This window comes from Pelodiscus sinensis, chromosome 9 (genome assembly GCF_052426305.1).
Source record: "Pelodiscus sinensis isolate ZL-2025 chromosome 9, ASM5242630v1, whole genome shotgun sequence".
Lineage (NCBI taxonomy): Eukaryota > Metazoa > Chordata > Testudines > Trionychidae > Pelodiscus > Pelodiscus sinensis.
In genome coordinates this window covers 63,471,884-63,487,200 of record NC_143060.1, presented here as the reverse complement: position 1 = coordinate 63,487,200, position 15,317 = coordinate 63,471,884, and the positions used below count along the sequence as shown (strand labels likewise).

The 15,317-nt window shown below is 42.0% G+C and overlaps 1 protein-coding gene across 2 annotated transcripts in view; it reads right to left on the bottom strand.

The window, feature by feature from the left end:
• COP1 (COP1 E3 ubiquitin ligase) overlaps positions 1-15,317 on the bottom strand; it is a 146,132-nt gene that overhangs the window by 91,223 nt on the left and 39,592 nt on the right. For both annotated transcript variants that reach the window (XM_075936898.2, XM_075936899.2), the window contains exons 10-11: positions 10,282-10,396; positions 4,974-5,109 (exon numbers count right to left, since the gene is read on the bottom strand). In XM_075936898.2, the coding sequence (XP_075793013.1) occupies positions 4,974-5,109; positions 10,282-10,396 (251 nt within the window). The remainder of the gene's footprint in view (positions 1-4,973; positions 5,110-10,281; positions 10,397-15,317) is intronic.

The following is a 15,317-nucleotide window of genomic DNA, read 5'->3' as shown; positions in this document are numbered from 1 at the left end:
GATTAAATTAAATCCCACTTTATCTTTTATAGCTAATCGAGTATATAGGCACCCACAAATTAGCCTATGGGAAATATGACAGTAATATAAAAAACATTGTAAACAAATTCAGATACTATACTTGTTGCCAAATCTCTTGCCATTTTAATCACCTTAACCAACTTTAAGTGCTTTTCTTTTCCCGCTTGCTGTGTGAATGACCCACACAAAACAGGAGAAACTTATAAGCTGTAAAACTTCTACTTGAATAAAAATGCATTTAGAAGTCACTGCTGTAACATACAAAAAGAAGTGTGCACTCATTTCTCATCTTCCTAGGAAGAGACAGCCACTGTGCACACCAATCCCACGAAGGGTGACCTCATTCATGTGTTTCTTTCCTTTATTTTTACAACCTTGAAGACAAAAATGTTGGTAGGTCACGCAAACCCTTTGGTGCATCAGCTCAGCACAGACCAACCATCTCTCTCTCAGGCTATATCAATATAAGGATTCAGTGATACAGCCCTGAACAGAGCCTTACTGACGTGCCACTAGTACCCAGAAGTTACATGGAAAGGCAATTTTAGCCCAGAATAAGTGAGATGAGGAATGGAAATGAGTCAGTGACTAGAAGGAAACATTACACCTAGGTTTATTCTTTTAGACCTCTATAAGAGGACTAAATTATACTCAAGAGGTCAAAACTGAGCAAGATTTTACAAGGCCAGAAATATGATCATGAAATAGTTGTACAAATGTATTGTTTGAATGCTAACAGCTCTCAAACCACTCCACTATTTCGACACAATCATTAAAAAAAGAAGCAAAGAAAGACAAAAGGCTTTGAAAAACACTGTCTCTAGACCTACTGGACTAGACCAATTAGGCTTCAGGGGCTAGGTACACCAACTTATTAGGAATACTTTTACAGTTTATTAGCCAGTCACTGACACTGGGTAATCAAGGCTGTAATTCTCTGTGGTCTAAAAAGGTTACTCAAAACTTTTAAGGGCATCAGGGGCCCAACCCAGCAGACTAAAATCTGTGTAGACTGCAAAGCCTTCAACACGCTTCCCAAAGGTTCACTCTGCAGCTCTGCAGAACCAACTTCACCACCAGATTCAGGTGCTAGTTGTTCATGAGGATCATACTCTGCTTTTGGCTATCGAGGCTTCAAGTAACTGAGGTCTAGGTTGCAGGTTGTTGCTTGGATTAGGAAGGGCTTTGCCATCTTATTCTTTCAAGGGCTCTGCTTATCAGTGCTAAAGCTATTTCATATATTTTTAATATACATCTCATAGTAAAGCTAACAGCAGCTTATAGTCTCTCCTTTAACAGAAAGCTTTCTACTATCTACTTCTACAGTAGGCGAAAAGAAAAAGTTAAATCCCAAAGATTTGACCTGGCACAGCTGGGTGTCAGACTACATTACAAATTTAAGATTTTAGACAAATCTTTAAAAACATGTTTTATTTGGGAAGGCGACAGATGCCAGAGTACTAAAAGGCTGCTTGGTCACAGCTACATCCCCCCCATAAAAAACTATTTTATAAAGATGCCACATGCACACTTGTGTTAAAAATTCTTTCCAAGCCAACACTGAATGACCAGCTGCTGTAAAGCCTTGAACATGTTTATTATATACACTTCTCTAAGTACATTTCCTATTTCTTTGGAACAGAGACTGTAGTTCTCACTTGTGACGGGCTCACTGCTTCAGAGAGAAGTAACCCAGTTCTCTCTCATCCTACTAGTGATCTTATTTAACAAAGGCCACATGCAGTCAGAAAAATTCTCATCAAGGAATGCAGGATACAGGCTTGCAAGTCCAACACTGGTGCGACACAGCTTGCAAAGTAAATAAAGGCTGCCACCTTGTGGACTGATGGCTATAAAACTGGCTAAACACAAACACAATGCAAAGGGGTAAAACCTCAACACACAATACTGGGATGGAGTGGAAGAGTGAACACAAGAAAGGGGCACCTGTTTAAAATTACACGACAACTTCTGTTGTGTTAACTATGTACTTAAAAATGAACACAAGAGAAATTAAATGGAGGACTAATTCTTTTGTTAGAGATTTATTTTGATATTTTGTTCTCAATCAGAAGGTTCTATTGCCTTCGGTTGATTATCTACTTCATTTCCTCAGCTCTGTGGTCTGCCACTTCCCTTAACTACCATCCCTTCTTGTCCCACTACAAAATGAAATTATGTACTGGTTGTATTTCCATTTCTCAAGTATGGGAAACACTATTAGACAGTCCTCTTCTGAGAGCCGAAAAACTAATAGCTCTTGAACTGTTCTTGTAAATAAACAGGCATTCTATAGAAAGCAGTTTAAGTCCAACAAGCATATAGTTTTAAGGATGTTGCAAAACAGTATTTTTTCCAGCTTGTGGCAAATTTTCTCTCAATTTGTTACTTAACAGAATAATTTTCCCTTGATACTTGATTCTTGCTTGCTTTAAGATTTGTATTCTTAAAGCAAGTATCCTGACAGTAAGAAATTGCAAAAATTTGACATGATTTGCTTTTTATTGCATGTACCAGGAACATGCACATTACTGGACCAATTCACACTATGCATTTCTCTCCAACCTCCTCCCAAATCACCTTTATCACTGAGAGGGTTTTTTTAAAGGAAAAAAAGGCCTCCCGACACAGTTACTTTCAACCAGTCAATCACTGCTGAACTGTCCCTTTATACAACCTAGTTGCCACCTCTCCAAAACATGGGTTCCATTATCACTTGGGATGGATTCTTCCAAAGTTGCACATTTATCAATTAGGAACAGAGAAAAGGGTGGTAAAAAGCAGAAAGCATGGGGCGATGAAGACTGATACTATGTCTATACTGCTTCCTTCTTGCTCAAAATCCTATGCAAATGAAGCATGGATTAACATATTGTCACGCTTCATTTGTATAATTAATTAGGGGCCGTTTTTGCGCAAAAAGGAGCTGTGTAGATGGCTCCTCCTTGCACAAAAACCCCCTCTTGCGCAGGAGCCATTCTTCCTCTTTTTTTAGGAAGAACGGCTCTTGCGCAAGAGGGGGTTTTGGCGCAACAAGGAGCCATCTACACAGCTCCTTTTAGCACAAAAACGGCCCCTAATTAATTATGCAAATGAAGCACAGTAATATGCTAATCCACACTTCATTTGCATAGGCTTTTGCAAAAGGAAGAAAGCAGTATAGACATAGCCCCAGAGAACAATATACTGTTCTTGGTTGCAGCTTCAACTTTAAAAAAGGAACAGCTTGGATGGTTGAAAGCTGTCTATAGGGCTTCAATAGAGCAACACTCTCTGAGTGTGGTCATATTTATTCAAATTCAGGATCCATGTCAGTAAGCCATGGAAGAGCATGCTAAAAGTTAAGCATTTGGACAGCTCAACTCAGCTTTGAAGGGACTACTCACATATTTAACATGCTTTGCTAAATCAAAAGCTATTAACCAAAAATGTGAAATTGCCAGATCAAATTATTTTCTTGGCTAAAACCAAAAAAAATCCAACAGGTACAACTAAGCACTATTCTTAAAGATAGAAAAGGAGGCCCAAAAAACCTTTAACACTGTAAAAAGCATCATTGTTCCATGACTAATTCCTTCAAAGCAAATAGTGCAATTTACTGTCATTTACTGTCATTCCAATTTTCTAACCAAATACCATTCTTGCAAAATGTCCAGAAAGGGCTGAAAAGCAAGATCCAATCCAATATGAACTCAATGGCTAAAGAAGCTTGTCTATCACAGAATATCTGCATTTTCCCACAGCCACCATGAACTTAATCAGCAAAGGTTAAAACATATCACGTTAGTGATTATTGCATTTTGACCTCACTAGTTTTGCCATGACACACACTAGTTAAAGTGCATAGATAAGGGATCAATGTTTTTTTTTAAATTTCTTTACAGTAAAAATGCACTGATTTGTTTGCACAAAATTTAACATTTCCTGCTGCTTTCAACAAATATTCAGATTCATCTAACATTTATCAAATGATTCTATATATTTGTTAGTCTAAGCTGCCACACGACAGTTTTCAGCTGCCCACTATCAATCTAGGGGACATTCCTAGTGGGGTCTGTCCTTGGTTCAGTACTAATTCAATAGTGTGCTCATCAAATTTGTGGATGACACCAAGGTGAAACGGGTTGCAAGAACTTTGGAGGACAAGATTCCAATTCTAAACATCAGGATAAATTGAAGAATTGGTCTGAAGTCAACAAGATGAAATTCAATAAAGATAAATGCAAAGTACTGCACTTAGGTAAGGGAAAAAAATCAGATGCACACAGAAAATGAGGAATAGTGAATAGGTAGTAGGATGACTGGAAGGGATCTGGGGCTTAGAAAAATACAAATTGATCAAGAGCCAACAATATGATGCAGCTCCGAAAAAAGAGCAAATATTTGGGGTGGAAGTGTCATATCTAAAACATGAGAAGTAACTGCTCTGTTCTATTCAACATTTATAAGGGCCTCCCAGCTGGAGTATTATGTCCTGTTTTGGGCACAGTACTTGAACATGAGAAAATAAATCAGAGTGTCCAGAAGGGAGAAACAAAAATGATAAAAAGGTTTAGCAAACCAATGAGGAAAGGTTAAAACCTAGGCACGGTTAATCTTGAGAAAAGACCGAAGGGGAACCTAACAAGTCCTCAAATACGTTGAGATCTGTGACTAGGTAAGGAACTGTCTATGCTTGCTTCACTTCAATTAAGGTGAAGCATTCTTTTTCTGCATAATAACCCACTCTCTGGACAGATGCTAGCTGAGAGTAAAATGTACAAAGGCAGGAGCCCAATATTTATAGGTCAATGAGAACCAGTGAGTGTACAGAACATTTGGAAAGAAAAATAAAAGCACAGGCAGACACTAGTACAAAATTATGGCACTGCAAATGGAGAGCTCAGTGCTCTCAGCCTTAGTTGGCACTCTCCTCACTGCATTGTTTGTTTCACTTGCACCACATTTCATACCTGGATACTATGCTGGAGCCATTATAGAGATCGCTTGCATAAGACAGCGTGGCCAGAGGTCGGACCGAATTGTAGCGAGTGAACTTGGAGAGGCACTCTTGAAATTCATCCAGCTGGCTCGAGGTTCTGCTGTCATCTAGACAAAGGTAGCAGAATTGTTGATGACGGAAAAGAATAGAAGGAGGCAAATACAGTTTAACAGAAAACAAAAAAATCTAGAAGCCTTAGTAGCCACATTGCCTACGCAAGACTCCTGATTGTCAACAAAAATATTAACTGACTTTCTTTTTAGCATACACCTATGAATATAATCAACTCTTGTGGAAAACCAGTCTTGGTAATACCACATTGGCAGAGACTATTATGCTTCTTCTACGCAGTTCATTAAGAACCATAAGCCTTCCCTCCCTTGTGTAAAAGGCCACCGATTTTATATAGAGGCAGAGGTCCTGCGCAATAAGGATTACCATTAATTAAAACAAAACAAATGAAAGCAAGCCTATGTACCATCAAGAACATGTACAGTTACAATATGCTAAGGAAAAAAACAAACAAAAAAAAAAAAAAAAACACATTCACCTCCCTCCTTCTCCCAATGCAACATGCTCTAAAGAGTCTATTGCACCAAAGAAATGATTACAGAAAATTTTTCCTCATTCCAAAACCAACAGAATTAATTGAGATGGGGGGGGGGGGGAAACAGGGGGGAGGAGGGAGCCAACAAACAGAGATGTCTGCCTTATAAACATTATGCAAATTGATGTGCTTCAGTAGCCAAAGAAAAATTAAATCAACTTGAAAGACAATGACATTAGAAACATTGGAGGAAAAATTGAAAGTGGCAACTATAGAAGTTAATACAGTAAGCAATAGAAAAGATGAACATCCAAATTCCTCTTGAGTCACAACTTTAATCAGTATGAATAGAGGTGATCAATCATTTTGTTGTTAAGGTTTCCCCACAGAAGAAAACATTTTTATTGCTGTGCCACACTGATGAGCTAGCCTTCATAAAACCATCAGGTACCACACACTAGTGGGCTAAGATTATAGCCTTCAGGTTTGTAGCACCTGTCAGGCTCAGAAAGAATTGAACTTTGCCTTCCCAAACAGGCCGAAGAGGGGGAAGCTTACATTTGTATTGTGCATTCAAGTGATGTGCCAATCATTTCAGCTACCTGTTTCAGCCCAAAGTCATTTACAAACCATCCAGTATGCTGGAACATACCATACACTTCACCATTCCTGCAGAGTGCAGTGTGGCAGCCATTAATGGTACATACCAATTGCACACCTATATAGCTGAGAATAAAAATTTCTGGAACCATTAGAAAGTTACAGAACAAGGTGTAAAAGGAAAGGATTGCTCATCTTAACAGAACTTCCTCAGTGTGTGAGGGGAAGGGGAGCAAGGACTGCATAATATTGATGTTTGGGGGGGCAGGAAATGTCTGCATCTTCCCAAATTCCTGTACGTAAAATAGCAAGAAAAAAAACATTTCCAACACAGCTCTATATTCCTGCTGCAATTTAAAACAGCCAGCATATAAGAAAAGCCACATTTTAACATCTATGTTAAGTAGGGGGAAGGCAACAGGCAATCAGAAGAGCCCTGTCCAGATACAAAATGCATGACTGCATCTAATCCTCAAAAAGCCGATATTTGCAGATGTGCAGGGCTCTAAGTACAACGTTTATATCTGCACCTGATCCATATACCATAAAACAGGTGTGTGGATATCCACGGCTCTACTTGTCAGATGTCTGAAGGGACTCACTATGCGACTCAGGTGTCCGTCACAGTTGCTCTTTGCATTCTGATTGAAGTCCTACTTCAAAGAAAAGCAAGGGCACCAGCACCAGACTTTTCTGTAGGGAGTCTAGTGGAGGGGCGGGAGGTTTGGGAAGGAGATAGCAGGTGAACAAAAAGAGGACTTGATGTAAAGGTCTGTCCACAGAGCAGCTACTCTTCCATTTCACCCTAATCTAGAGACCAAGCGCCGTCTCCTCCTCCAATGTACGCGATACCCATGCCTGAAAGTTGGGACACTGCTTTTCAAGATGTTTCCCATCAAAGGTAAAGGCCCTTCAAACTGAAAAGTTATTTTTCCCCCACCTCTGACTACAGAGCACTCAAAGCTCCTGCACAAAGCTGCTCTATTCATTTTAAAAGGAGTTCTTACACCACCTCTTTAGCCTAAAAAGTAGGGTGTGTATTTTTTAGAAAGGAACCCCTGGGATCCAGAGGACCAGCAAGTTATCTTACCCTGCTGTTCCTTGACATATGGGAGAAGGCACTACAGCATAGACACTTCTGCTATCCCAAGTCTCCCCATGAAGAACATTAACACCTCATGTCAGTACACAGATGGCTCAGATATCAGTCATGGCTCTGACCCAAGCACTCCCTGTTGCCAACTGTTTTCATTTCTATAGGGAATCCTGTACCTCACCCAGCCCTTTGTCACCAGCCAAAATTCACAACAGACAGCTGAAATTCCCAGGCAGACTCCTGCAGGGCACTAGTTCTGTTTTTTCTTAAACTGGAGCAACAACAGAAGCTAGCTTACAGCACTTCCTACTGAAGCAGAAAATAATTCAAATTACTCCACAAAACACTCCAAATGAATGCATAAAGTAAGCTTATTTGTCATCTCCTGCTATGAAAGTTTTAGGGATTTACCCCAAAACACGTTTTAAAAATCCATATATGGAGAGCTAACTTCCAAAAACAAAATCAAACAAACAGTCTCACACACAGATGATCTACTCAAAGTGCTTTGTGGGGCGAGTGAAATCTAAAAGAGAAGCAAAGGCTAAAATGCCACAGGGTTTTCCCTGGAAGGGGGAAAACTGCGCCCCTTGTATCTTGAAATCCTCATTACAAAATGTGGCTCATGTTATATTTTAGAACCCCCACAGATGTCCTGTTAATCAGCTAAAACAGGGGTGGCCAACGCGAGCTGCATGCGGCTCCCCCCCCCCCCAAAGTGCGGCTCATGAAGCCACCTCTGCCCCTGTCCCCCAAAACGGCCCCTGGCTCCCTGGCACTGCCCCCAAGGTGAACGCCACACTGATGCTACCTCCAGGGACAACAGAGATAGCACAGGCTTGAGGGGGGAGGGGGAGAAAAGAGTTTTGCAGCTGCGCGCCAGGTCCTGAAAGTATGTGGGCTGCATCCCCCCCTTCCCCAACAGCAGATGTGGTACCTAAAACACTGGTCTATCGCACACTGCGGACTTTGTTCCTCTGCTGCCTTCCTATGCGTGGGGGAGGGTCCGGGACCGGGACCCCGCCGGTAGCGCGCGCTGCTATGGGGAGCAGAGGAGCAAGGCAGGCGCTGCCCAAGCATTTGGAGCTGGCACGATCCAGGACTCCTTCTCCCACCGTGCAGGAAGGCAGCAGGGGAATAAAGTCCCCAGAGCACCGGCTCCAGCTGCTCAGGCGGTGTGCGCTGCTGTGGGGAACGGAGGAGAAAAATGAGGTTTACAGGATCTTTCAGAAAAGGTGGTTGTTGTGTTGGTTTTTTTTGTTTTTAAGAACCTCATCTAGACAGCCGTTACACTTTCGAAATACCCGTTTTCGAAAACACATGGCCACCATTATGCAAATGAAGCACAGGAGATTCAAATGCAATTTCAATCGGTCTAATTTACATCCTTCTTTCGAAAGAGGGATGTAGTTTAGACATGCCCTTAAAGAAACCGCTGACAACTCTCCAGAGCCCAGCGGCAGGGCACCATTCCTCCCCCCCTGCCTAGACACTACGGGTATTAGATGTTTAATAAGGTAACCATGTAACCGCTAAAAAACTTAGTGGTTGCACTCACTGCCAGCTCGTGCAGAAGCTTTAAATAAACTTCATATGGCAGAGCCCGCAGCAAAGCCTTGCCAGGAGTGGGGCTACCAGCCTGGGACAGGGGCAGAGTTTAACCGATAGCATTTACCAGTTAACCAATGAGTTAATACTTAACCAGTTAAAATAACCTCCCTACTAGAAACCTGCCCCCCCGCTGCCCAGAAGCGCTCACATACCCAGTGATGCAGAGGGAAAAACAGCCTGATGCTGGATCCAGGACTGTATGGAATTTCCTGAATGCCAACTCCTTTCAAGCATGCCAGGAACTGCAGCCCCCAGAAGCTCTCCAGCTCTGCCTCTCCTTCCCCCTGGCAGCGCCTTCTATTTCTGAGCGGAGGAATTGGGCTCTGCAGGGTCCAGTGGTTCCTAGTGGCAGCTAGTAGCTCTGCAACGCTAGCTCTGCAGGCAAGAGCAAACACCTGCGCAAATTCTGCATGGCACCGAATTCTCCAAAGAGTCATCTCTGTGCCAGAGTTTTACATTTTCTATGGATTGCTACACTCTGCAGAGCACATGCTGAAAGCTGGGTGCTCACAGACAAGCTCCCCCTTTTCCAGCCGCTAAATTTCAATGCACTAGGCACCTCGGTAATCATTACTTTTCTATGGAAACAACGGTCTCTTACCAAAACGATTATTATGCAACTGTGAATGGGAGGGGAGGTTGTCCAAGCAAATGTGAACAGAAAGTGTTCCTGTTCCCACAAGGCAATCTATATTTAAAATTATGTCCACGCTGTAAAGAAGTTTGAGACTCTCAACACACACACACACACACACACACACACACACACACACACACACACACACACACTACATTGCTACAAATAAATTTAGCATCAACAAGTCATGACTTTTTGCCCCATGGTCTGACCTACCCATACGGGATTCCATTTTACTTTCGAAAAGTAAAATCTACGGCTTCTTTCCATTCTAAGAATCCACACTCAAGGAACATGGTGCTGAAACATTCTTAAAAGGGCAAATCTAGCCCCATTTGTATTTTTAAGTACAGGAGAACATGCCAAGTTCTCTCTACCTCCTTCACTAGCCTTTGAGTTATAATCAACACATGCCAGTTTGAGCGAAAAGGCTCCTCATAATGCTCTCTCAAACTCTATTTACGCATCAGTAACTTTTAAAGAATGTAGTAGATCTGTAGACAAAAGTCCTATTGTTGTACACGCCTCTCATGCATTGCCTTTCTAAATATACCCTTCTGTGCCTCTTAAAATGCCAAGAACATTTTTGTTTCATTCCAAAAGCCAGCCCAAGACTGGATAAGAGGTGAGGTTTTGCCAGTCAGCTCAGGTGTATATGCACACAGAACCTGCAGGGGAAAAATGGGATGTGCACAAGCAAGAGCAAGTCCAGTTCTGTGCTCCAAATATTTAAGACCGACACGTGGAACCACCTCAACTCCAAATTCATTAATGCAAAAGAAACATACCTGATACACGAGTCATCCTGGTGGAAAAATAGCACTGCTCCAGGTCCTCAAAATGAGCGGTGAGTCTCTTCCGCCTTGACGCCAACGTGCTATTGTACCACGGCTGTTTTTTAGTCTGAGTGAAGAACGAGAAATACTTATTCAGAGAAGAGGCCCAGGCATGGCTTTGCCTATTTTGGTAGATTTTACCAAAGAGCCAACAGTCTATAGACATGCCCTTTTATTTTAAGAGGTTATGAATCTGGAAGAAGACTGAAGGCTGTATTTCCACATGCAACTGCTTCCTATGGGTCTCACGTCACATCTGATTATTTTACTGACAAAAAAGTCAGTCACATACCTGTAATTCTTATTATCTGAAGACAGTAATTATAATTAGATAACTCCTGGCCTTTAGTCTCAGGCATGAGATTCAGAAGCCAACAAACAATAAAATCCTTACTGAAAGGGTAGAGGGAGAGTAACAGATCATGCTCCTCATGGATCTAGCCTCTAGAGAGCACAATATCAATTTCTCCCAACCATCAGTTCCTTTCCAAACAAAGGAAAATGTGCAAGAATCTCCAGTCAGATGATAAGTTGAGATGGCTGAGCAAAAGTTTTTTAAAAACTATTTTAGAAGAACAAGAATTATCTAGGAAGTAATTCTATTCTATCTAAAAGGACAAATAGATAGGGTATAGGACTGAGTCTACTATGAAACCACCATGTTCAAGGGACAGCTACCATAAACAAAGATCTGACTGTATCTGAAGTTAAGAACGTTGCATATGAAGTCTGGAAAGCTTATGAAGACGTACTTTCCACCCCCAGCAATTAAAAAAAAACTGGGGGGGAAAAGGAGGACTGAAACTTTAAAATTGTTTTTAAATTGCTCTCACCACTAAAGAAATAGAAAAATAAATAGCTCCTACTCTCCTCATATATTTGTATTACTGCAAGAAAAAAATAGATCAAGCTAACACAGTGAGGTCCTAGTCCAGGACCATCCCCTATGGAGTCCATTAGATCCGTTTAGAGCAACACCAGTGCTGCTGCTATCACAGGATAATTAACGAAGCAAGAAATCCTGGCTTCACTGAAGTCAATGGGAGCATTTTCACTAACTTCAAAGGAGCCAGGATTTCAGCCTCAAGTTAAACACGTCCAACATAATTCTTGCCTGCATAATATGCATTTTGCTCTCAGTTCAGAAATGCAAGTCTTCCTCACACTACAACCAGCAAGAAGCCAACAAGGACATAATTACATTGAAATTAAAAGACTATACCCTATGAAGTGAACACAATGTGAATGAGTAACCTGGAACAAAATAAAGCAATGAAAACTTCAACTACCCATCATGTAAGATCCTTGGCTGTGTATTGATGGGATGAACCATACGTTCACGATTGCCACTTCACTCCAATTGCACATGTTGTAGGGATTCATTTTCGTATTGATAGCAATTCAGCATTATGCCAAATGCTCCTGACATTAAGCAGCTCTACTTCACTGAGTTTTGACAATAAACTACACACGACAGCTCTGCATGTTGCAGTCAATAGCTGCAATTACCATATTGATGTTAAATACATGGACTCTCTATCACTGGAGATACTGAAGAGCAGGTTAGACAGACGCTGTCAGGGATGATCTAGAGCAGTGGTTCCCAACCTGTGGTCCGCGGACCCCTGGAGGTACTTTGGGGGTGGGGGGCAGGTGTCTGTGGAAAGTTGGGAGCTGAGAGGCTCTGTGCCAGGAGCCAGCAAGTCCCGTGGCCTGCGCTGCTCCCTGAGTGAGCCAAGGGACACAGCTTGGGAAGCAGCGCAGGTTGAGAACCGTGCAGGCTTCAGGCACAGCTATATTGTTTGGGGGTGGGGGGGGGAATCCGTATGCTGGAAAAGGTTGGCAGTCACTGATCTAGATGGTGCTTGGTCCTGCCGTGGGGGCAGGAGACTGGACTTGATGACCTCTCGAGGTCCCTTCCAGTTCTAGGATACGATTCTACATGAACCAGGACTGCAATTGCTTTAGTCTCTGCAAACTGCCTACCACAGATTCGAGAGAACTGCAAACAGCAATGAGCAATCGCTTCCGTTTCAAAGTTGACACCACTGCCTGGAATAGGATGAGCGATAATACCTAAACCTGGATCTGCCAGATAGTTCCAGTCTGTACTGAGATGAAATCAATCACATGCGAAGTAGCTAAGATGACTAGCACAGCTATTACTAGATCTTAAGAACCAAATTCCCCTCCAACGGGTTTCAGGCTGATGAGCAGCGACTGAGTTGTGCTCAGAATCAGTCTGCATTAAGCTGTCTTGATCAGCTAAATGCTCGGCTGTGCCTAATCTAATGAAGCATCTATCAAGCTTGTAGGCAAGGAAATCTGCTCATTGGCTACTCAATCAGTTGCTTAGCAACACTAGAATACAGGTAGAAAGATAGACAAGCAAGAGGCTGACGGGGGGAGGGGGGGACTAGGTTTGGGGGAAATGCTCTGAGACCTCAGATCCCACCAAACTGAGGAGATGTGGAACTTAAGAATTACTGCTAAGGAGAGCTGTGCGGGACAAGAGTCATGTGAGTGAGATTTTTTTTTTTGGGGGGGGGGGGGGGAGAAGCCCTGTGTTTTGGGGCAAAAGCTTTAGAGTTGGTATTTTTCTTTACTTTGGGACCTGACTGAAGGTAGCCCCAGCTGTATAAAACCAGTCCTATTTGAGATAAACCCTGCTAGGGTTTGTAGGAGCTAGATTTCTGCCTCAATTTACAACAGGCTACATGAAAGGCACTAACGAAGTCAATGAAAACTAAAATTTCACACAGTGACTGATTTATACTGTTTCATAAATACGCGATACCAAAATGTAAGTACAATGTTTCTATTTCAACTGATTTATTTTAAACTGTGGAAAAAATAAGTAGGCAATGTTTCAGTACGAATGTGCTATGAAACATCTGTGTGGTTCTGTAAGCAAGTAGTTTTTAAGTGAGGTGAAACTTGGCGGGTACACAGGACAAACCAGGCTCCTGCAAAGGATACAAATGTTTTGAAAGGTTGAGAACCACACCTTAGAGGAGGGGAACCTTTTTTGGATCGGAGCTGCTGGCCCACGGGGGGGGGGCGGGGGGGGGGAATCAGTTGGGGGCTGCACACAAGCAAGAAGCAAAAAAACAAAACAAACCCCCTCCCTGACGTGGCCCCCCAACTGAGAAGGGGAGTGACACTCCCCACATTCCCCTCGCACATGAGGGCCTGGATGGAGGAGGGCCAGCTTGGAGATTGTGTGCGCTCCATCCCCGTGGTGGGGCTGCAGAGGGAACCCAAGTGTGCAACATGGGCTCCCCAATGCTGAAGAGGGGGTCAGCCCTGATCCTTGGGGGCCGCATCCAGCCCCTGGCCCTGAGGTTCCCTAATCCTGCCCTACAGGATGCTTTCTCCCCCCCGCTCCCCCAATAATAAAGCCCATGCAAGAATTTTACATTTGATTTGGCTGCTAAGTTATGAAAATTAAGGAATTATTTAGGATCGTCTAGATGAGGATAGTCTGGAGCACCATATTAGCAAGAATTGTTAGCACCTAGCCTCCAACAGGCAATCCCTAAGTACCATCAGAAACAACTCTCAGTCTAGTGACTACAGTGCCAGGATAGCTCCCATCTACAGGGAAGCACTGCATGTCAAATACGTGAAGCGTTCAAAGGACTGTTCATATGGAGCCCTCTGTATCTAATGATTATTTTAATCTCTTATTAATGAGATAACTAAGAAATTAAGGAAAAAGTCAAACCTTAAAACTCAAACCCTATTGGAGATAAACCTCTGTCAAAATACCAACACAAAACCTCATTTCTATGTGGCAAATGAAAGGTATTAGATGCTACAATAGTTTATCCAACCCCTTGGACCATATGGTAGGCAACACTACCAAGGTCCCAAATGCCTGTTTCTTAACATCCAACTTCTGAATATCAAATCTAGGCTAGAAGCCCAGTGCTATGTATGTAATAAAAGTAGTTACCCTAGAAGAACATTTGTCAGAAGTGCAAAGCTAATTAAGGTGTGAAAAAGAGCTGGATGGTTCAGAATCAACATCTTGCTTCCAGTTTTACCTAGCATCTGATTGTACCATGACAAATTAGCAGCTCAGTTTATATTCATATGACTATTTTCACTGGAAATTTCTTGTGAAATTATTTTTAAACTAAATGTTTCTAGAAATAGTTCTTAATGTAAGAATCCCAAGGCAAAGTAAAATTCAAGTTTAATTAGCAAGCCACCCAAGAAAGAGCAAACTTCAGTATATTGAGCACAAAGAATTATTTCATGCTAGCAGGCTGTTATCCAAAGTGACTGGAAAAATCTAGCTTGGAGTTGGGGGTAGATGGAGGAAGTGGTAGGATTATGCTGTTCCTTTCTGTTTCAAAAGCAATGCTAAAGTATTAAAACAAGTAGCATCCATGGACAGCAACAACAAACATGCCAGATTACAGTTTTGAATATTCTCTCTCCACTAATATTTCATACTCCTTTAAAACCAGATTAAAAAAAAAAAAAAAGAGACCCTCCTCGAGACATTTATTAACTGCCAACTGATTTTACTACGAAAAATGCTCCAGAAATGCTGGCTCAGGATTTTGATCATTTTTTGTATCTATTTCCCCCAAAAGATAGCTAGCTCTAAAAAATACCCTTGAAACTTAAGTTTAAGTTTACCTGTGCACCCTGATATTGTACACTACAGTCAAAGAACTTACTGTACGATTTCTAACAAACAGGAATGAGGTGTCAAACTGATCCCCCCCCAATACAGACGCTCTCACACACAAAAGAAATGAAAACCAACGACCACTCCCCCCAAAACATCTCACACCTACACTTTGGCAAAGGAGTCCGGTTCCTAAATTTATGGGACCATTTCTTTCTGCACCGAGCATGTACTGACTATGTCTGACTGAGCAGCATATGCAATTATTTCTAAAGCTTTGTCTCTGGCACAGATAACTAGGTGACTATTTAAGGATGAAGACTGAAAACAAACTCTGGCCTTT